The sequence below is a fragment of the Plasmodium coatneyi genome, chromosome 14 (genome assembly GCF_001680005.1).
Source record: "Plasmodium coatneyi strain Hackeri chromosome 14, complete sequence".
NCBI classification, from domain to species: domain Eukaryota; phylum Apicomplexa; class Aconoidasida; order Haemosporida; family Plasmodiidae; genus Plasmodium; species Plasmodium coatneyi.
Window position 1 is genome coordinate 994181 of NC_033569.1, and position 21858 is coordinate 1016038.

Consider the following 21858-nt stretch of genomic DNA (forward strand, 5'->3'; position numbering starts at 1 on the left):
TCCTCTTCTGCGCAGAAACGTTTTACGAGCAATGTACTTTATTTTTACGGTGCCACGGAAAGCTTGCCCCGACCTCGCTGGGGAAGAGAGTTTCCTGCGTTCCGCCAAAAGTGGCACGTCCCGACGGTTCGGGCAGCTTCTCACACGTGAGTATATCTACTCATACCACAGTAGGTGTACCTACGAGTGTACCTTTGTTACTACACCCTTTATCTCGCAAAAGGAACAATTATAAGTTTTTTTTTTTTTTTTTTTAACCTTTGGGTGGGAAGTAAGAACGTGAGAAATGCAGTTCTTATAGGCACCGCACTCTGCGCATGCGTTGCATATAAAACGTGAAGCCCCTCCGAAAGGATCATTGACCTTAGGAAATATCATGCCGGGGTTGGTGCAGGTGTGGGGTCCCATTTTTCCTTTCCCCTTTTGAGAAAAATACTCATGGAGGAATTGCCTCTCTGTTGTGCAGATTTTTGCAAAATGCACACAGATTTTTTTTTTTTTTTCCCATTGGCACAATAATGGTACAATCCTGCACCTCACCACTAAATAAAAAAAGGGGAAGCACACATTGGCATATATTTGTACTTTTTAATCTAACCGACGAGCGGTACACACGAATGGAATGATCTCAAAGGGATGCACATTAAGGTGTGGAGATCGGTTTACGGGGGAACACCTTGGGAAGGGCTTTTTTTCTTCCCTTAAATAAGCCCCATTTTACCCACAAACGCGAACGTAGCCATGTATAGAAAATACGGTCCTACTCTGCGCATTGAAACATATGTGTTGTGCGATCTTCTTACCGGTGTTGCGTGTTTCCCACTGAGTGGCGATGGCGCTGTTGCATCGGTCAATCATTCGAGGTAGGTCACGCACTAATCAGCTCAACCGACCACTGTCTACACGTCACCATAGAAAGAGAGATGTTCCTATTACGTGAGGACCATCTGCGAATATGTTTTGTATACATATAGGCATGAAGCAGGGAACCTTCCTTTAAGTACTTTTAAGAAGCTTTTTTTAGGCACACATGTGATCACGCGTAGGGAAAACTCCCTCCGAAGGGGCCTACTCCGTGGTGGACTATACTTTCCCCCACGCAATGCATATGTGCCGATAAGTTCCTCGGTTTAGGGGTTACCCCACAGGTGGTTGTTTAACTCTATTGCGGCGCTCAGTCAAAACGTCCTTCCCAACTATACACAGATTGGACTTCTCTCCATGTGTCAATAAAGGCGTTACTGCAAAATATATTTGAGGGGGAAAGGTAGCTGCCATACATACAAAGGAACATGCTCCGTGTAGATCCACATAGGTGTAAATAGGAAGATATTAACTCGTAAGCAGGTCCACCACCATGCATGTGTGTGTCTCGTAGAGGCTGGTCTATGCATTACGCACTATTGCAATGTTCTCTCGTATGGCCCAAAAAAAAAGGGATACCCACCAGTGCAAGTTCGTGACGTAAGAATACCTACACCAGCACGGATCAGTACAGGGTCGCCCCTTCCCCTGCTGTGTTTCGCTCTTTTTACAATATACGTGGCTGAGGTATGACCAAATAAAAAAAGCAAAGCGGTAATAAAGTGGGAACAACTGGTCGGACAAGCCACTACGCGCGAAGTGATCATCAAATTGGAAGCCTCTCCCGTGGTTGGAATTTCTTCCCCTTCACGTTGCCATCCTTTCGGTGTGCACCACTACCATCGAAAGTTGAAAATATTTGTTGTAATCCTACAGCGGTGTTAGCCAAGTTGGTAAAAGCTACATAAGGAAAGATGCCCCATTTTTTTTTTTTTTTTTTTTTTTTTTTTTTACAATTTTCCAAACTGCTATATGTACGTGAACCTACGCATGCGTCGTTATATACGCTTACAATTATGCACGCGGCCGGACGTCCGACTTTCCACCCTTTTGTGGATCTCCCATCCACCAGGGGAAAAACCTACATGACGCGAAGCATACGTCCAGTAAGGCTTCACTCGGCGAGGCGTCAACTAATATACTACGCACGAAAGGAAGGGCGGCACCCAGTTCAGAGTGGCAATTTTTTTTTTTTTTTTTTTTTTTTATTTATTTTATGTAACACGAATTAAGGGCAGCATAACGAATCGCACGTTGACAGTTCCCAGACTGAGTGCTCCCATAGAGGGAAAGCTCCTATGGATGCTCTCGCTCGTGCTCTTCCTCCTTTGATAAATCCGCCTATTTGTTTAGCAGTGATGGTAACATGATTCACGTGCTATTTTTACCAGTCCCTCCTTTAAGTAGCCACAAAAGGAGATTTTTTTTTTGTTTTTGTTTTTTTCCCCTCTGTTTGCATGCCAAGTGAGCAGCGAGGAGGAGCAAAACCATTCGTTTTTGCGAGCCAAGGGATGTGCCATTTCTACTGATGGTTTTGCTATTCTTTCATTTTTTTTTTTTTGATTGATTTTTTTTTTATTTCCCCCGAGTTGTTGCCCTCCCTGATTGCTCTCCACGGACATGTGCTCCCCCCACCCGGCAACACCATGGGCGGCAACTCCCTCATTTCGCAGATCCTAACGGAGGCAGAAATTACTGAACTGGGTCTTCATGGCAGCGTGATAAAGCCCTGCTCTACTCCATACATCATTAACAAAAAGCACTTCGTTAAAATTTGTGTGTACTACCTGCTTAGTACGTTCCTTTTTTTTTCCGTTTATATTACCATCATTGTTCTGGTACTGACTGGCCCCAAGACGGAGCTGAACAAAACCATTATCCTGGTGCTTTATATCTACATCTTTCTCTTCTTCTACATCGACCTGATTGTAAGTAACAGCATAAAGTATGAGTTGGTGAATCGGTACAACATAAGGGAGGTTCGGCAGAGGATTTATGGACGCTTCCTGGGCCCATCCCCCGGGGGGGGTCCCTCACCGGTCAGCAGCGTACCGGTCAGCAGCGTACCGGTCAGCAACGCACCGATCAGCAACGCACTGGTTAGTAACGCACTGGTTAGTAACGCACTGGTTAGTAACGAGATTGGAAAAGGCGACTCCCCCCAGGGGGCGCCGATAAAGAAAGCCAAGCCCCCCCCGCGAGAAGACAAGACAAGCAAATCGAAGGAAAAAAAAAAAAAACTATTCACCAGTGAGAAGTACTACGTTGTGGAGGAGGAGGAAGAACCACAGCAGCAACAATCACAACAGCAATCACAACAGCAACCGCAACAGCAACATGAGGAGGCAAACGACGTCGAAGAGGGAAGAAGACCAGCTGTCACCGAAAGGGTGTTACCACCACCCGTGGAGGAGGAAAAGTTTTACCACATGGATCAGCTGAAAAATGTTAACGAGAGCATCAACGCAGAACTCATGAAATACATCCAATACGAAAACAACAACTACACCATAGACAGCTACCGATACGATCTCTTCCTTATTATCTCTGGCTTCATCAATCAGCTAAATATTTTTTGTGACCTCCTTTTTCTCTTCTATGTGTACGATTATAGTTGGAAGTTATTTTGTGTGTGCCTTTTTATATATGCCTACTATTTAGTCCACTTTGGCATTCTGATCAGATTTTCCATCGTGATGGTGCGGGCCCTGTTGAGCATACACAGGAAGAGTTTGTCTCGGTCGTATAGGAAAGCCACCCTGTTCTGGAAGTGGCTCTTCTTCTTCTTGTGCGCACGATTGCGCAGGTGGATTAAAAGTGAGACACGTAGCGCCTGCACTGTTAATCCGTTCCAACATATTGTTCGCGCGTTTGTAACACATCTGTTTTGTTTCCTCGCCTAAATATATGCACCCCACATTTTCACCCAATTAATAGGACTCATCAGAGGGATGATCTCCATGAGGGAAAGCAACCAAATGGTGTACCCACGACAGCCAAACATTTTCTTTAATAAGTACGTCAATTATAACAGCTGGAGTTTCGCCTACCACCAGGGCGCCTCCTCCAAACGGAGCAAAGACCTGCTAAAGGTGTTGCGTGACTCCGATTCGGACGATACCAAGCGGGTGATGTTACGCGTATGGAGACCTCCCCCCAATCGTGTAAACATACACGCTGTGCAGATAAACAGGGCAAGGGAAAAGACAAACAAAAGGAAACACACAGACCGACATAATCACACTAATCGAAAAGTCAAACACTCAAAGGAAGAATGCGAAAAGGCTCTCCGCCCTTCACATGTCCAAGTCATCGCAGACATGTCTTCCTTCCTCTCCCACTACCATATTTTGAATATAATAAAAAGTGTAAGTGGAAAAAAATGCGGCAACCTGTGTGTGCATCGCGCGGGGGTGTATCTCCCGCCGCACGCACACGCACAGTTGCATGCATGTGACAAACGACCAACGTATGCTACATTACGCCTTGCCGACCTTTCCCCCTTTGCAGAAATTCCTCTCCGCGCACAGCGTCTACGAGCACGTGAGATTCACCCTGGTGTTCTTCGTCTGGTAAGGATATCCCCCTATTGGCGGCTTCCCATCGCCGATTGTTTAAATAACATATTGCCTGCATAACCGTTTCGCCTTTCCTCTTACCCCTTTCAGGAAACTCCTCTACATGGACGTGGTCCTGTGCCTACTAAAAGTTTTCATCCTTTTCTACACGAGCGACTTGTTAGCCAATGTGTTGTTCCTGGTCATCGCCCTGGTTAACATTGCCAACTCGTACGTAATCCATTTGGTGGACAACAATTTGATGACCGACATCGGTTCGAGCTAGCTGCAACAAGTGCGCCTTACTCTTGTTCAGGTAAAAGAAAAAAAAAGGGACGCTACAGAACATGTAAAAGTGGCGTTACTTTTCTTTTTTTTTTTTTTTTTTCACCTGAACGGTTCATACAGTTAGCTAGCTAGCTATTTTTTTTTTTTTTTTTTTTTTTGTGTGCATTTCCCCCCCCTTGGGGATATCCCTGTGTTGCCAATTCCGGCCCATTTTGCACCTCCTGTTAACTAAACCCATTTGTCCAAACACACACTCGCTTTCGAGCGAAGTGTATCCCCTCTTTGAAGACGCCTCTTCTGTTGTTTCGAGTATGCGTTTTCGAGTACGAACTCTTTTCGCCAAGTGGAGAAAAGTTTCGTGGTGAAGTTCGTCACGGGACACGTAATGAGGGATGGCTTATCCGTGAAAAATTTATAATAGGCCAAGGGTTAAGCCTGCCACACCGTTAATCCTATCCAAAGGGTAGGGGCTTCGGGCGGTCCACCCGCTGTGCGTAGGCCTCACCTCCCTTGCGCTTGCGCTGGAGGTACTGGCCGTAGGGCAGCCAATCAGAGGATTTTTTACCTTTGGACATGCGCTTCTCTTTTTCGATGCGCTCCTTCCTTTTAAAGAATTGCTCCCGCACTTGGTCCAACTGAGACTTCGTTTTGAATGTCTTCCCCTCGCGAAACAAATTCAACTCATACTCATCGATGTTTAGCTGAATCAGCTGACTGTCCTTTACATTTTCCTCGTAGATGTCCCTCTTCTGTTGCTTTATCATGTTGTTAATGAGTACCTGTATATCTGTTATGTGTCGGCCTACATGGAAGAGCTCTTTTATGGTCTTCGCCGTGGGGTACACCTTAGCTGTATACATCTGGCGTAGGACATAGAGTGTACTTTTCGATGACTTCGTTTTGATGGCTGCACGGAGAACCAGGTCCAGGGTCTTCTCATCTGCTTTGACTCCCGTTTGATTCACCATGTAATCGTAGAGACAAAGAACCCGTCCATAGTCCTCCATTTTGTAGAAGAGCAGATTGTATAGCAGTCCGAAGGTGTAGGCATCCGGGAGGCACTCGAAGTGGGTGTAGTATTTGAGCATGCTAATAGCGTAGTCGTGGTAGTCGCAGTGTATGTAGAGCTGCACGATGCTGTTCAGTATTTTTGTGCCACCGGGGAGGGGGGTCACTCCACCGCCATGGGAGGTGTTAACATCGCTTGGGCTACCGCCCTCAGTGTTCCTTTCACTGATTACCCTTTTCCCGCGCACCAATTCGTGGACCACCGCCCAGGCGTAGCGAATATTGTTGTGGCGCTCGCTCAGCGTGATGCCCTCACGGCGGCAATTATTCGCAAAGGTCCGTATGATGTAGCAGCACATCTCTTCCGTGACCTTAACTCGGTTCCTATTAGCACTCTTCAGAACTTCCTTCAGCCGCTTTACATTCCCTGTAGTGGAGCAAGCCATTATTAAGTACAACACCAATCGGTGGTTAACACTCATTTCGTTGGCCAAGTAAATGTTATAAAAATGAAAAACCTGTGAGAAGTAATCTCTCCTTTTGGAAAGGCAATGAATAATTTCAATAAGAGTTATGTCTGTAACTTTCATGTGGTTGCTAACCATGGTGTCGTAAAAGTTGAGGCATTTTTCTGCCTCTGCTTTGTAGGCGCATTTCTTAATCATAATACTGTAGAGGATCTCATCAGGGGTGACATTCCTATAGTTTATGATGTAATTGAAAAAAGATTCGGCTCTTTCGTATAGCTTGTGTTTTATCAGCCCATCAATGAGGGTAGAATAAATGGGTAGGTCTACTTCTATGTCTTCTTTTACCATTTTTCTGTACAGGTGGAAGGCACTTCTAATATCGTTGTCCAGAATGTGTGCCTTAATTAAAATGCAGTAGGTATTTTTGTCTGGACTTACAGAATCCTTAACCATTTGCAGGTAAATTAGTCTACCCAACTTTGCATTCCTGTGCACAACAGATGCATACATTAAGCAGTTGTACGTTTCAACGTTTACCCTAAGATCATGCTGCTTGAATAGATTGAACGTGCGAAATGCCTCTTCTTCTTTGTTGAAAAGAATTTGACTTTTTAAAAGACGGTTGTAGTCATCCATATTGTAGTGTCCTTCCTTTATCATGTCGTAGAAACTTAAGTCCAAGTATTTTTGCAGCTCTTTTATTTTTTCCTCCTTCTCTATTCCGTAGTAGTAATTGACGTACTTTTCGCAACTTTCTAGTATATTTGGAGACAATTTTCTTTCCTTAAACAGCTCGTAGTTATCCCGCAACTGCTTGAATACGTTCGTGCTGTTGTCCACGATGCCTTGGTATGCGTTGCGGGGGGCATCCTCCTGATTGATCTGCTGATTGCCCTCCTGACTGATCTGCTGGTTGCTCCTTTCATCGTTCCCCCCCCTGGGGGGACTATCCTCCCCTTTCGCGCTAAGTTTTTTCAAAAAGTGAAGCGGCGCCGCCCGCCTCTGCAGGTACGTTCCCCTGGGGGGGTCCTTCCCCTGGTCAGGCCTAAGCAGGTTTGGCTCGACCCTCTCCTCGGGGATTGTGTGGTCCATGTTAGGGTCCGCCTCGCCATTCACACATCCGTTATCGTTGGCGTCCACATTGGGGGCAGCCTCTGAGCGTACCCCCTGGGGGGATCCCCCACCGCACGTTAGCTCCGTCACGTCGATGACGTCCTCCCCTTTGTTCAAACGGTCAGCGGTCAGTTGCCACCCAACGGACCTGTGCACCTTCCGCTTCAGCCAAAAGTAGATATCCCTATTAAAAATATTCTTCGCGTCACTATTCTTGTTGATCTCACTTTGCATGTTCCTCCTCCTTTTGCATGACTCGAGGATCTCTTTTTTTCCTACCTCTGAGAAAATCGAAACGTTCAGTGTAGAATTCCCATTCGGGGGGACCAAGTCAACGTTCACATTTGCGTCACTGTTGGTATCATTATCCACCTCGAACAGGTACCCATCATCGATGGGGGCAGTACAACTACTACCACCACCTGGGTGTGTCTTTCCCTCCGATTGGATTTCCCCCTCCCCGTTAAAATGTGCATTCCCATTTTTACCTGACCCGTTCAGGCAATTATAAAACTTATCATCCTCCTTACCCCTTTCCTCCTCATATTTGTTAATCACCTCCATATAATCGTGGGAACTATTAAAAACGATTCTCTTCATGAGGTTTTTTTTTTTTTCCCTAGAGGTGAATAATTTGTCTACCGCATCTTTGACCTGTTCATCCTGTGCTACTTGTTTGTCGTCCCTTTTGTGTAACCCTCTTGGGTGTGCGTCAAGCATTCCTTTCCTAATTATCGGTGTGTAACACTGCATTGTTTTGTCTTCCCCATGAACTGTTCCTTTTTTTACCGTGTTGGAAGACCGAACGAGGGAGCCCAGCAAATGGGGCTGTTCCCCGGGATGGCACTCCGTCGCTCTTCCACCCTGTTGCAAATCCCCAGGTTTGGTTCCCCCCTTTAGTATTTTTTTTATGTTTGCTCTTTTGTACCTGCGAATTACTTCTTCACCAGTGGAAAGGTCCAACTCTTTCTTCCTCCTGTCAATTAGCTGTCCCAGGGTCGCTCCGCATCTCTTCTCTTGGACGTTTATCCCTCCGGAGTAGATACCCCTGAAGCAAGTGCCCCCCGGATTGAAGCTCCATCGAGGAGGGGGGTTCCTCACCCCTAGATCTTTAAAGTAGGTTATATAGCTTGAGCGGTTCATCTGTTGTGCTGCACATGTTGCGGTTTACCGTTCGGCGGAGTCGATCTGGATGAGCCCTTCTCCCGGATGGACTCCCTGCCCGAGCGCTACGCTTGGATGAGCTCCCCCCTACTGTGTGCAAAATGCATTAGAAAAAGCTTCACGCGATGGAAAAAAAAAACGCAATACTAATCTGCCATATGTTCTCTCCCCCCTTGGCGATGCACAAAACTGACGTGCACAATTTTTAACCTTGTAGGTCCCCTCTGGATAATCCTACAAAATCACACTTAGCCTAGCAACGTTGCGAAATAATTTTTTTTTTTTTTTTTTTTTTTACAACAGAAATTTGAAGCACCGCAGGAAGTTTTGCACGCCCTTTGGGGGGAACCTCATCCCGTTGTTCACACTTCGGGGTACCAACGGGGGATAGCCCCGACTGGCTATTTGAAGTTAACCCCAGATGAGGCATCTAAAAAGTAACAGACCAGCATTTTCCTTCTCTTCACTCAACTGTGTGGACTACCAATGTAGGCAAACACAGGTGTGCAAAATGGTTTAGATAAAATGACCCCCCACACCCAATTTGTTGGAACAGCCCTTTACACACATGCGGCTTGGTGACATCCTTTTGTGTAGCCACTTCAAGTAGATGTTTTTACCTCCCCTCTAGTTCATCTGACCAACTCAATATCCCCAACCTTCTGAGGTGGATTAAAAAAAAAAAAAAACGTTTACACACGGGAGGGCCATCTTTGGGAAAATCCCTTTAAGAAGATAAGTTGGGTGGTGTCCTCTTCGAAACAACCCCTCCAACATATAGTCCCTTAGCGATGGTTTCACTTCGACCAGGGGGGGCGGAACGTAGAAAGTGATTTGCTCAATTTTGTTGATTGGCCCTCTGCTACCCTGTTTCCCTGCTTTCACCATCTTCGAGGGTACCCCCCGGCGAATACAACAGGTAAGGGGCGCACTTATGCGAATTGGCTCCCTGTGCACGAAGCGAACGAGAGAAGAAACACCCCACGTGGGGGTTCCAACGATGCGTGGTACTACAATGAATATGAACCCTCCGAGTGGGGCCCATTTCGACTCGTTTTTTTTTTTTTTTTTTTTTTCATTGTGCATCAATGAATGGTACTATGTGCAGATCAGATGAAGAAACGAGTAGAGCAACTAACCTGGGGCAGAACGAAGCAGAGCAGTTACGGGGCGAACCGACATGCCCGAATTCCACCTTCCCCGAGATGTGCAAAAAAACACGCACGGGTGCAAACAAGTACAAGCACGCAGGTAGCATGCAAATGTGAACACCATACTCATGTGCATACGGGGCTGTGCAGTGCCAAAGTGGATCGGGCCAACTGGGTCGGCCGAACAAGTTCGATTTTGCGAGCACCTACGTGCAAGTGACACTGTGCTTGCCCCGCATAGACATAGACTCACGCGTGCAAATGCACCACCACTGTTGCTGTTCAATGGGTCATCGTGTTGGCAATTCATTTTACATAGGCCAAAAAAAAAAAAAAAAAAAAAAAAAAAGGCGGAATCGATCTAGTGTGCCGTAATAATACAAGGGGATTGTCCCACCTTTGAGCAATTGCTTAACCGGTTTGCCTTTTATTTTTTTTTTTCTTCCTTGGGTGAATTGCTGATCTATGTGCATGCGATTCGCAGGAGGTGGTGGCATTAATCTGCCTGAATTGCCCCATACGGGGAGGGTGCATGAAAGAAGGATCCCTCGATTGGTCCTAAAGGAAGTAGGCAGATGGAAGTCGGCGAGGGGGAAGCGACGAGGGAAGCGGTCATTGAACTTCCAACCGACCTGCTAAGCGAACCGCCAACCGCTACACAGTTTATACCACTCAAAGGAAGTACCCGATGTACACATCGACAAAGGAGCCCCCCCAAAAAAAAAAAATAATAAAGGGAAAAAAGGAAAAAAACAAAAGGACCAAATGGTGAAATGATAAAGAAGAAAAATGAAACAATCGGAAAAAGGCAAAACAGAAAATGCAAACGCGCACAAATTAATCTATGGTGCAGATTTTTTTTGTTGTTGCATATCGGTGAAGTGCCATTCCATTTCGGCGAGGAAATTAAAAAAAAAAAAAAAAACTGTGGAAAATTTTAAGCATACACCTTTAATGGTATGAGTGACGGCATTTTGCGATCGGCGTTAAGACTTTGGAATGTGTGCGAAATGAGAGAAACGCTGTGTAGTCTCTTCTGTTGAATGTTTTTTTTTTTTCTCTCTTTGGCGCGTTTTCCTTTTGTTACACTACATTTGTGGCGCGTTACTTTGGTGCTTGCAGTTCCACAGGCTGTTGCGCGTGTATGTTGTCCCACATTTCCAGCAATTCTTTTTCGTCACGCTGGCCTTTTTTTTTCTCTTTTTTTTGCTCCTTTGCCGAGGTGTAGCCAGCATACCGTGCCCCGAACCTTTGCTCCTTTCTCGTATTCCATTTTTCCCCCTCTACAAAAAAAGGAGTACACACAGTGGGGAGTTAAAAAAAAAAAAAAAAAAAAAAATACACATATATATATATATGTATGTATGTATAAAAACATCTCCCCCCTGGTTAGCCATTTAACTGCATCTCACCTTATGATATTTTTTTTTTTTTTTTTTCTCATTTTTGCGTAATGGCGCGTGTGCCCCTGTGTACGCGCGGCGGTACTTCTACACTGCGTACACATGCACGAGTGCTAGTCTTGAAGCTCCATGTAAGCTTTTTTTTTCTCCCCATCCTTTCTACATCACCTTTTTGCATTTTTCTCTACATCGCTATTTTGTAGTTCTTTCTACATTACCCCTATTGCATTTTTTTCTACATGACCATTTTGCAGTTTTCTCTACATCCCCATTGTGCAATTTTCTCCACGTCGCCCCAAAAAAAAAAAAAAAAAAAAAAAATGCATGCATAGGTACATACTGTCCCCTAGTTCAAATGTGCATACATTGAGGAGGACACTTTGTGTAGGAGGATGTTTCACCAGTGACTAATTTATTTTCACTCCTTGGAGGTATTTCTACGCGAACGTTTCTTAGCATGTATGTATCCTCACTTTTCCAACCTCCCCTTGGATTCATCACTCATTCATTCGTCATCCATTTATGAAAACACAGCGAATGTCTATATGCGTGGTTTCTCCAAGGTGAAGAGAGCGTGTAGGGAATGATTGTGTGAACCATACAAAACGTGGGAAACGCGCGAATCTAATCTAAAGAACCACTTTATTCATATCCTACGCTTTAACACATTGCGCCTTTCTGCTTTCTTCTCCATGACGCCTTGTTTTTATTAACTGCATGTGATGTGTGTCCCTCTTTCACCTTCTGTTCATCGCCCCTAAGATGAATCACGCGGCATCGCTCAAAGCAGCTGTCCCTTTTTGTAACGACGGTTCCTTTTTTTTTCTAATTTTGTTTGTCTCTCCTCTTTGCATACCCACGTCTACACGAAAGCAGAGGTTTACACGTGCCGCCCTCTCCTCCGCATTGGGAGGACTAGCTAGCCACACCAACCAATGCACGTCCCCACCTGTGGGGTTACTCCAGCAGGAACTTTCCTACTTGGAGTGACCAGCGAATGTTACTCATTGCTTCTCACCTTGTTGCATGCACACGGCATACAAACCATCGCGTACTTTTGCGCGTACAACCGATAGGTTGGAGCTTCAAATGGATACTATAGATCCATCCCTCCACCTGGTGCCAACTGTTTATATGAAGCACGTGTTTTTTTTTTTTCTCCCTCCTCTGTCCATTTTGTTACGTCATTTGTAGTTTCTTCTTCGCCTTTATCATCATTAGCATCATTTTTTTTTTTTTTTTTTTTTTTTTCTTGCACCTTGTTCTTTCGCTCCAGTGGTATACAGCCATTAAGGCTAAAAGACGTAAGCACATGGAAAAGTACACGTGCACGATTAGCAAATTTGAGGGACTCTCCAGAGAAGTGCATGCAATTCTGCACGACCTTTTTTGAGTGCCCCCCCAGACACAACGTTCACTGCGTATATGAGCGAAGCGATAGTCCAATGGGTTGATTAGATTGGAAAAAAAAAAAAAAAAACGTTGTCTCTCTCCACCAGCACCGTTTCTACTTTTGTCTTTCTCTCTCCTTTAATGTATCCACCCGTGCACTCGCGTATCGATCAACGGCATTGCGAGACGAGTGCTTCCGTGGATGCATTCCCAAAGGGTGCCACATGGACCGAGCTCATTTCGCAAAGTAGTTATTCCCCTTGTAGCGTGCATGTCGTTCCATTCGTGGCTTTCCTTTTCCCTTCCTGAGGGAGTCGGCGGGAGGAGAGGACTTGCATCAGCGCACAGGCAACCACACACACGCTCTCTCTCCTTTTTCGTCCTCTCCATTGTGATTAAGTACTTGAGCACGTGTTGATCTGTCCAGTCAGTTAAGAAAAGAAAAATCAATTGCATTCGCCAGTCACCACGAGTACTCATTCTTACTTAATCGTATTGTGGGAAAAAAAAAAAAAAAATCATTCTACATACGGATGTGCCTTTCCTCCGCACCTATTCACCATTCGAAGTGACCACATTTTTACATCTTGTAATTCCTCCGTTTATCTTTTTTTTTTGAGCGAATTTGGTTGAAGAGGGGGCTGTCTTTGGGGGGTTCCCCTTTATATACGCCTAGCTGATCAGAATGGTGACATCCGTGGGGGAGGGGGTCATGTCTACCCACCTGCACGGAAACGAGACAAGTAACCACGTGAATCAACTGTTCGTCACTAATGGAACGTCCAACCAGCGCAGTTACGAAGGTGCAGAAGCAACAGAAAGCAGAAGCGAACATAGTGGCCTCTTAACCAACAACGAAATGGCGCAAAGGATGAGTCTCCAAAGTGGAATGCAACCCAGTGAGTACATTCACCACGTGCTTCCAAACGGGAGTGACAGGGAGGTGAATAAATTCATGCAAATTTATTTAAATGGGGAGAAGAACACACCAGAATGTAATTCGACACAATTCACCTCCAACCAGTATGAATACCCGAATCGTTTTTTCGACAAGGAAGACACCCACGTATCGATAAACCAGTTCGACTACCTCAATGATGTGGACACCAATTTGGGTCACTTCGGTGGAGTAACCACCATGGATGGTAGACACAACGATGCTGGTGAGGTGAATTGGGGGGGAGAACAGACCTCCTCTGAAGGCCTATACATGCATATGCTACAGAGTGGCCAAAGGAATGAACCCCTTATTGGTGATCCCTTTCAGGGGGATTCCCTGAAGAAAAATGCGCTACTTAGATGTAGTGGTCTTAATGGAGGAGTGTTTCCATCCGTTCTGAGGAACGCCGGTAGGGAGGACCCAACAGGGGTGCACTTATGTGGGGATAAACCAGACAACCTCACGATAGAGCACATTTTAAAGAGGGCCCTCCTGAGCAGCGACATTTTGCAGAACGAAGTTTTAAGCAGCGAAGTTTTAGGGAGCGTCATCTCAGATGTAAATATTCTTGGGGGGAGCATCGTCGGCAATGGGTGTGCTTCCAACGGGGTCGCCTCACCACAGCAGGTGCTCACTAATCACGACATCTACCCCCACGGGAACGAAGACTTAAGAGGAGATTTTCACCTGAACAGTCAGGCCATTCTAGGTACGGATCATCTGACCAAGCAGAGTGCCCAAATAAGTTACAACGCAATGAATGGAGGTGCCTTCCACCAGAGCTATTCAGACAGTTATCGACCTCCCATCGAGGGGAATCTCTTCTACAATGTGCAGTTGCATGGACAGGGAATACACAACGAAAATGACAGCGATAAGGAGAATGGGAATAACCATTCTAGCAAGGCAGTGAATAGAAGTTGCACAGATGGAATATACTGCTACTACGGTGAAAACAACAGGGGGGATGTCCGCACGGGGGATGACCACACGGGGGATGACCATACGGGGAAGAGAAGTCTGTATGTGTCGTCGGGCCAAGTGAGCAACGCTAGTGTTAGCAATGTTGCATCTGGGCGGAACATACAGACCACAAACTGGAATGATGAACGGATGGACTACGTTGCACCGTGCAGGTGGAGTGAACCCAGAAGAGAAGATAACTCAAGTGCTGCTCAAAGTGACGGAGTAGTAATAATAGGAGAGGGAACCCCCTGTGGTGTAACCAGACAACGCACCTTTTCCATCCGTAGGAAGACCGATCTTGTCAGAGCAGTTAATGATCCTTCTTTTGACATGGCTTGTCCTAATGGGGAGGAAGAGGGAGAGGGAGAAGTTTCGCTCGGTTTTCCTGTTCATAGGACACCAATTTATACACAGTCCAATCAGGGGGGCGGATCCCACCCAGAAGGGGATCACCCATATGGAGACTACTCCACAGTGAAGTGTCAAGGGGTTCATTCCGTCACCAACGGGGACACGTTACCAAGCTACATTTGTGAGGATCCGAAGGGACTTTCCAATTTGTGTGGAACATACTCAGGTGGTCACTTGTCCTCCTTGGCGAAGCAGATGGATGGCCTACACGGGGGGGTATACCAAAGTGACTCTCCCCACTTGGGGTTACAACGGTCCGCCAACAACAATATACAATGTGTTGATGCTGGTGTAAAAACAGAACCCATGCAGAACCCACCGTATAATCGTAGTGACCTATATCCTACTATGTACACACAGAGTAACATCTACAGCAGCGTGTCGAACGAACAGACGAACAGCCAAATTATCCAACCGGCGGGGTCGGCCACCCAATCGAAGCACTGCAGTCGTTTCAGTGACGGAGACACGAACAACATAAACAGGGAGTACCAGTTTAGGAACGTAAATGAAGAAGAGGAGGGACCACCCTGTGCGGACAACGCCTACCCGTACAGTTACCAAAGTGACGTCACATCTACTAATGGAAAGAACCAAATGGAGAACCATTTGCTCGGTCAGGAAGATTCATTCAATAGAAGCAACGTCCCTCCTTTCAGCCTGAACAATGTTCCTGTGGATTCTTTCGAAAATGCATACAATGCAGGGAATGGCGTGTCGTCTGCCCGTTCCAACAGTTGTGAGGAATCCGTGGGGAGAAGTGTATCCATGGGGGGGAGTCTCCACGAGGTTGGTTCCGTAGGCATCCCCCTAGAAGTAGGTGCTACTACCGGGTTGCAAAATCAGGACCCATTTTCACGAAACAACACATGTAGTGCGTATGGAAGGGACCTCCCTGTGGAAGGAATGCAGAACAATCACTCCTCAGTGCTACTATCCCGGTTAATCCATACTGACATGCCTGGAGGTGCAAACCACCATCTGACCGTTCCTCCAATAATACACATGGCAGAAAATAACAACTCGTTCAATGGCCCCCACCATAACTTCGTTGATGCGTCGACCAAGTGCGTTAATCTGCGGGGGGGTGTCGACATGAGAGTCATACCAACTACAAACAGCGGTTCCCCAAATGGTGTGCCTCTCCTCGGGAACGAACATATTTACATCGACCCGAACCGTTATAGTAGAATCAATCGGCCCAACAATACCTGTTCCATGCAGGTAGATGCGTCCAATGGGTTGTGCCCGGCAAATGTAACCACCAACCAGATGAGCAGCTACCAGTACGATTTGCTAACCTTCAGGCAATCCAGTAGTTACTACGATGGGGTAAACAACACGGTAGCGAAAGGTAGGACAGAAGATGCGTCATATGGTTGTACCCATGACTCCGTTAGAGGGGAAAATAATTATGCTCATCCCAATGGGGGGTACTTAAACAGTGACGAAAACATTTACAGTGGGAATTACTCCACCATTAGCAACATCGTGAGGATGAAGGGATACCCTCATGTGTCTACGGGGGAGTGTGGAAAGGACAGTAGAAGCAGTACTACTACGACTGTGCTAAATGAGGAGATGCTGGCGGGGAGTACCAACATGCAAGATGGTTCCCGCGTCGACAAGATGCGTGAGAATCTAACCAAATTGGTGGCCATGAAGTTGCAAAGCAACAACGGTGCAGGTGCTACGAACGGAGTGAGAAGCGTAGGGTGTACAGGTGACATGCTCTGCAACCCGGGCGTCAACCCTAGTCACGCCAACTATGACTGCTTTGCCTGCACGGATCGTAGCGCCACGCAAGTGTCTACCGAACAGTTCAGATACACGACCTTGCCACAGATGAAGTTTGTCCAGACGGGGGGTCCCCATCGGAGTGTCCACCCCGGTAGCGTTATCCCACCGCAGAGGACATTCCTAAAGAGCAGCATCCACGTGAACAATGGCATAACCGATCGCCGTGCGGCCATCCCTAGAATGGTCGAAGTGCCCACCCCGAAACAGCGTATCCTTCTTCCGCTCATCCTCAGACCTCGTACCGTTAAACTGCGTGTTGGTATGGCACATATCCGTACACCACGCATTCGGGTACCTTACATAAATAGACACCCCATCTGCTGTCGTCGAAGTTTCCCCCCTCGCCTGGTGCACCTCTTCCCACTTCGCCTTGGCACGGGGGGAGTGGCCACCACCAGGATGAGTGTCCTCCCTTCCAAACTGCTTAACACTGCTTGTGGGAAGATACACCCTCCATTGGAAGATCGCGCATGCAGAGACGAACAGACGCTAATGATGAAGGGTTCACATGGAGAGAATACAGAAAACGAAGTAACGCACGATGAGGTCCCTCACACAGGAAACATAAACTATGGGCAGAACGGAACAGGCGAAAGTAGAAACAATGACGACCCTCCGATGGAAAAAAAAGCGACAAAAAAACGATCCAGAAAATCGAGGGTAAAAAGAAAAAATAAAGTCTTCGGAGGGATTGTAAAAAAAGGAGGAATTTCCTTCGACTTGGAGGTAGAATCCCGTCGAATTAAGGAGACCCCCTTTTGTGCCTACTCGTTGGTTGACTTACTGAACAGCCAGAACGCTGGTAGAAGGGAGGGGTTAAAAACAACCGTGAATGAAGGGAAAAACTTAATGTGGTGCTCATGTGACATGCACCATGACGTTAACTGCTTCACCGATTATGTAGACTTTTTAAGAGGGAGGACGATGGAGGAAGAGGATGAAGAAGAGGAGCAGGAACAACATACGGAGCAGTTCGAAAAGAATGACCGGACGGGTGGTAGTCGGCGTGACAGCCACATAGACCGAAACTGCCATAATGATGCATATCAGGGTGACATGTGTATGAAAGTAACGGAACGACACAGGAAGGAAGACACACAACAGATGAGTAACGAACCAGTGGATGATCCAAAAGGAAGAAACTCCATCCGAAAATGCGATAACGTATATTATAACGTTAATAAAATATGGTCTGTCAATTTTAATAGACCTTTGGGAGACATCGGTAGGAAGCTAATTTTAAAGGAAATACGAGAACTGCATTACAAGGATGCAGCCAAGACGACGTCACTTCTTATGAGAGAAGGATTAGACTATGGAAAGGTCCGATTCATGAAGGTAAGCGAGCTGTACCATTATATGTATGCATTGGGTGTCTTTGAATACGCCGTTAAAATTTCTCTAGAATTTGGGTCCAACATTCGAATGAGTAGTGTGGTCACTCAAGGGAACTATCGAAGCACTTGTAATAATCTGCATAACGGGTACGACTTTTGCTTCATCTGCTGCTCACATAAGAACCCTTCTCTGAGTTACTTTCCTGTGGGGTTCAATATGACTGAACAGCGGATGCACATAAGGAGCTACTCCACCTTGGTTGAAGAATTCGCTGCACGATGTGTAGTGAAGAGGTCAGACAGGCCAGCCACAGGGAGGATCTCCATGCGTAAGTTTCTTCCCCCGGGTCACGCTAGCAGTGGCCACGTTAGGAGTGATCATCTTAACGGTGACCATGTTAACGGTGATGACGTTAACGGTGAACATGCTAACGGTGACCGTGTTAGTAGTGGCATTAGCAGCACCCTGAGCAGTCCCTGTAGTGCACTCAGTTGGAGCCCCACCAACGCATTCAGCTTCCGTACTAGTAGCCACTTAACCTGCAAAGAGGACGCATCACCTGTGGAACATATGTCCGAGAGGGAGCAACAACTGGCCACACAGGCAGACACGCACACCAGCATCTACGGTAGCATCCACAGTAGCATCCACGTAGGCATGACTAGTCCTGATTACGCTACTACATGGTAGTAACATTGGAAAGTTTCAAAAATAATTTGCGTCACAAAAGGATAACCTTGATTTAGACGAAGGCAGTGGCTAGTTTCAAGTAGTTCCCTAACATGAACGCACGGGTTCACCTCTCTATGTACCTATGCATGCGCCGGGACGCAAGTGAAATGGAAGGTAGAGATAGAAGTAGTAGCAGAGGTAGTGACAGAGGTAGAAGGAATCCTTCAGCCCTCCCCGCCAGGCACCACCACCAGACACGCACAACGCAACAACCTAGTAAAAACATCCAGTGTGACGACCCACTTCACGCGCCGCAATCATTTGCACCTCCCTTTATTTCGCAGCTCCAAGTTCGTGTGGGGGTGCGTCCGGCAGTTCGCCCGATGGGGAAGCAAAGGAAGTGAATGTGACAAACGAAAGGAACGAAAGGAACGAGGCGAATAAAGTGGCTATGTTTGCACCCTCCGTTTTGCCCCCCCTGGAGAACCGAGTGCTGCCTTTAACGGGTGACTTCGTATCGGAGGGCCTCCATCCTAAGGGAGAAGGCGAATGCCAGGATGAGGTACACACCAACGGCAGCGTGAGTGACGCAGAGGAGGAAGGGGAAGCTCAGGAAAATTATTGCAATGGGGAGGACATGAAGAAGGGTGATGAAGACGACAACGGAAGTAGTGGAATAGCCGGAAATACCACCACTGGCAATGTTAATGGAATTGCCTGCTCCAATGTTAGTAACTATTCCTATGGTTGCACCTCAGGTTACGCCTCGGGCAGTGGCCCCACTTGCTACACGCACACCGGTCAAAGCCTCACCCGCGTTGGTAGCTACCAACCCTACTTCAAAAAAGATTGTCTGTATATGCCTGAACTGTTAAGCCACCCTCAAGGAGAGAAAATCACCCCGTATGATTACACCAAAGGAGGGCAGGACGCTACCGGTGAGGTGGTTCTATCATCAACATTGAAAGGGGAGGCATCCCCCAATTGGAAGGAGCTCATTTGGACCCTAGTTAAGAACGAGGCGCCTAATTGTAGTCACCCTGGAGAAGAGAAGGAGGGGAAGTCAGTAAAGGGGATGAACAACCCGCACGAAGAGGACGAGGTGAAGGACCCTTGTCCCTACATTCATGCTGAGATTGCTTCTAACGGTGGACGCCACTTCTATGTGGAGCAGGCAAAAATCTGGGACCCCCCAGGGGATGCGAAGGGGGATCATCAAGACAACGTAAAGGGCGACGAGGAAAAACTTGCGCAAGGTGAAAAAGTGAAGGAAGTCGAAAGGGAAGTTGTGAAGAATGAGGATGGAAAAACAATTCGGATAGAAGGAGAACCCCCCAAATGCGATGACTTCATAGAAGGAGACCGCGAGGAATCCGAGCTGCACACCGAAAGCGAAGAAACAAGTCAATCGAAAAGAAAAAATAAAATTGCCTATCGCAGTGGGGGGGGAGACTTGGCGCAAACGGAGTGCATGCACAGATATGAGTTCCCAAACACATGTGGCAGCCACACGCGGGGTGATGTCGCTAACATAATTAGGAGGATTAAAAAAAACAAAGTCTACACATCCATAATAAAGAATCTAAGTAGGCAGATGTGTGCATGGAGGGATGGAGAAAGCACACACAGGAAAATTAAAAAAAAAAAAAACTTCACATTGGTGAGTAACAACCACTGTTTGGAGGAAGTTAAAGAATTGCTTTTGTTTCACGGACAGAAGGTAGTAGACCTGGACGAAGCTGACCAAGTGGGAAGCCAAATGGTGTGCCGGTCGCTGCAACGAATTCATCCTCATCCATTTGAGTACCGCCCCCTTTCCTGGAGAGAAGGAAGATCCGTCAGCCCACTTCAAACCTCCCTACAGATGATGCGAGGAAACATAAACACAGACAACTCATTAACTCATAGAAGACGCATGCACCACCACTACTCAATCGCACGCTTATACAAAAGTAATGTCATGAGGAAGGGAAGGAGAGCAAAATGGAGAAAGGACCGATTCGATCATGTAACTGAATTTGCACGATTCTTTAGGGAAGTGTCTGAATTGAGAAAACCGCAAAATGGCTCCCATTCAGAAGGAGAGAGTGATTCGAAGGAGCTTTTAGAGAAAAAAGCAGGTGGTAGTCTCTGGGGGAACAGCTCCCCGAGCAGCCTATCCGGTGGGACCAATTGTACAGCTACCCACATTGGAACCTCCGATGGGGGGGAGGTCGGCATGGATGGTGGTACAACGAATGACGAAGAACTAGGTGCACCAATGAAGAGAAAAAAGAGAAGAACATGAAGGAAGAAGAGATGGAAAGGGGGGCTCCCACGCAAAATCGCTGACGAAACCACACACGACATCGATCTACAGAGTCCATCCTTATCCTGTCTTCCTCCCCTCAGCACAGAAACCCACCAGAAAGAGCTTTCATTTTCAAAACGGAGAACCTTCAAAATGGAAAGTGTTGTCCCTGCTCGGGGGTGGCGGTGTGTTACAAAAGTGCAACACCATCGTGTTACTAAAAAAAATGTTTTTTTTTTTTTTTTTTGTAAAATTGACCATGTAGGCGTAACTGCCATGCTGGAGGGGCGGGGAGACCCTGCTTCCTCTCCGATAAAGAAAGGCCATCTGGCTATCGGTAAAATTAGTTACCCTCTTACAATAGCACACAAAGTCATACACTTTTGCGTGTGTATTTCGCCCTTGCGCAGGCCTAGCCAGGCCCAACCTTCGGAATGTCGAAGTGCTCGCTGAGGGAAGCTAAGTTGTCATTAAACTTCTGCAGTCTGTCACGATAACTCTCCTTCAAAATTTTTTCAATTCGTTGCTTCTCCCTTTTCTTTAATACCAGCTGATACGCCTTTTCCGCCTCGGTTAAGTTCAGTTCCAAAACTTCCTTCAATTTTGTTTCATCGGATAGCTTTCCCATGCCATCCTTCCCAGTCTCTCTTTCACTTTCACGTACACTTGTTCTTCCATCTGCACTCATGTCATAGTCCTTGCCCTGAGCATACCCTTGGTCATTGTACATTGTCCCATCTTCTTCATCGTAATTATTCCTGTCCGTTTTGTCTTCCGTGATTTTTTTTTTTTTTTTTTTTTTTGCCATCTCGTTCAGCTGCGTACTTGGACCCTTTGGAGTGGCTACTTTTTTTAATTTTCGAAGCCTTCAGTTTTAGCTTTCCTCCAACGAATTCACTGTCTTTCATTTTGTTCCTTCTGGGGTGCTACACTCTAATGTGGAAAGGTGGGGAAAATCAAAATGCTGCTTCAACGACACACTGGGCGATCTTTCACATTATGTTCTTTTCAAAATTTTTACCTGACCTGTT

The 21858-nt window shown here is 46.5% G+C and overlaps 4 protein-coding genes across 4 annotated transcripts; 2 read left to right on the forward strand and 2 right to left on the reverse strand.

Moving 5' to 3' along the window:
* Window positions 1–2510: 2510 nt before the first annotated feature.
* PCOAH_00053450 (Uncharacterized protein) lies at window positions 2511–4707 on the forward strand (the record flags this gene model as incomplete). The annotated part of the gene is made up of 4 exons (XM_020062125.1): window positions 2511–3681; window positions 3802–4232; window positions 4375–4436; window positions 4533–4707. 4 exons carry the CDS (start codon window positions 2511–2513, stop codon window positions 4705–4707), a joined length of 1839 nt encoding a protein of 612 aa, XP_019917842.1.
* Window positions 4708–5161: 454 nt separating this feature from the next.
* PCOAH_00053460 (Uncharacterized protein) lies at window positions 5162–8443 on the reverse strand (the record flags this gene model as incomplete). Its single annotated transcript, XM_020062126.1, has 1 exon — window positions 5162–8443. The coding sequence occupies one exon, from the start codon at window positions 8441–8443 to the stop codon at window positions 5162–5164; it is 3282 nt and encodes a 1093-aa protein (XP_019917535.1).
* A 4643-nt stretch (window positions 8444–13086) lies between these two features.
* PCOAH_00053470 (Uncharacterized protein) lies at window positions 13087–20824 on the forward strand (the record flags this gene model as incomplete). The annotated part of the gene is made up of 3 exons (XM_020062127.1): window positions 13087–18551; window positions 18701–18747; window positions 18882–20824. Coding segments are annotated over 3 exons (7455 nt in total), but the record flags the coding sequence as incomplete, so codon positions are not given.
* A 415-nt stretch (window positions 20825–21239) lies between these two features.
* PCOAH_00053480 (Uncharacterized protein) lies at window positions 21240–21735 on the reverse strand (the record flags this gene model as incomplete). Its single annotated transcript, XM_020062128.1, has 2 exons — window positions 21240–21585; window positions 21653–21735. 2 exons carry the CDS (start codon window positions 21733–21735, stop codon window positions 21240–21242), a joined length of 429 nt encoding a protein of 142 aa, XP_019917899.1.
* Between the last annotated feature and the right edge of the window lie 123 nt (window positions 21736–21858).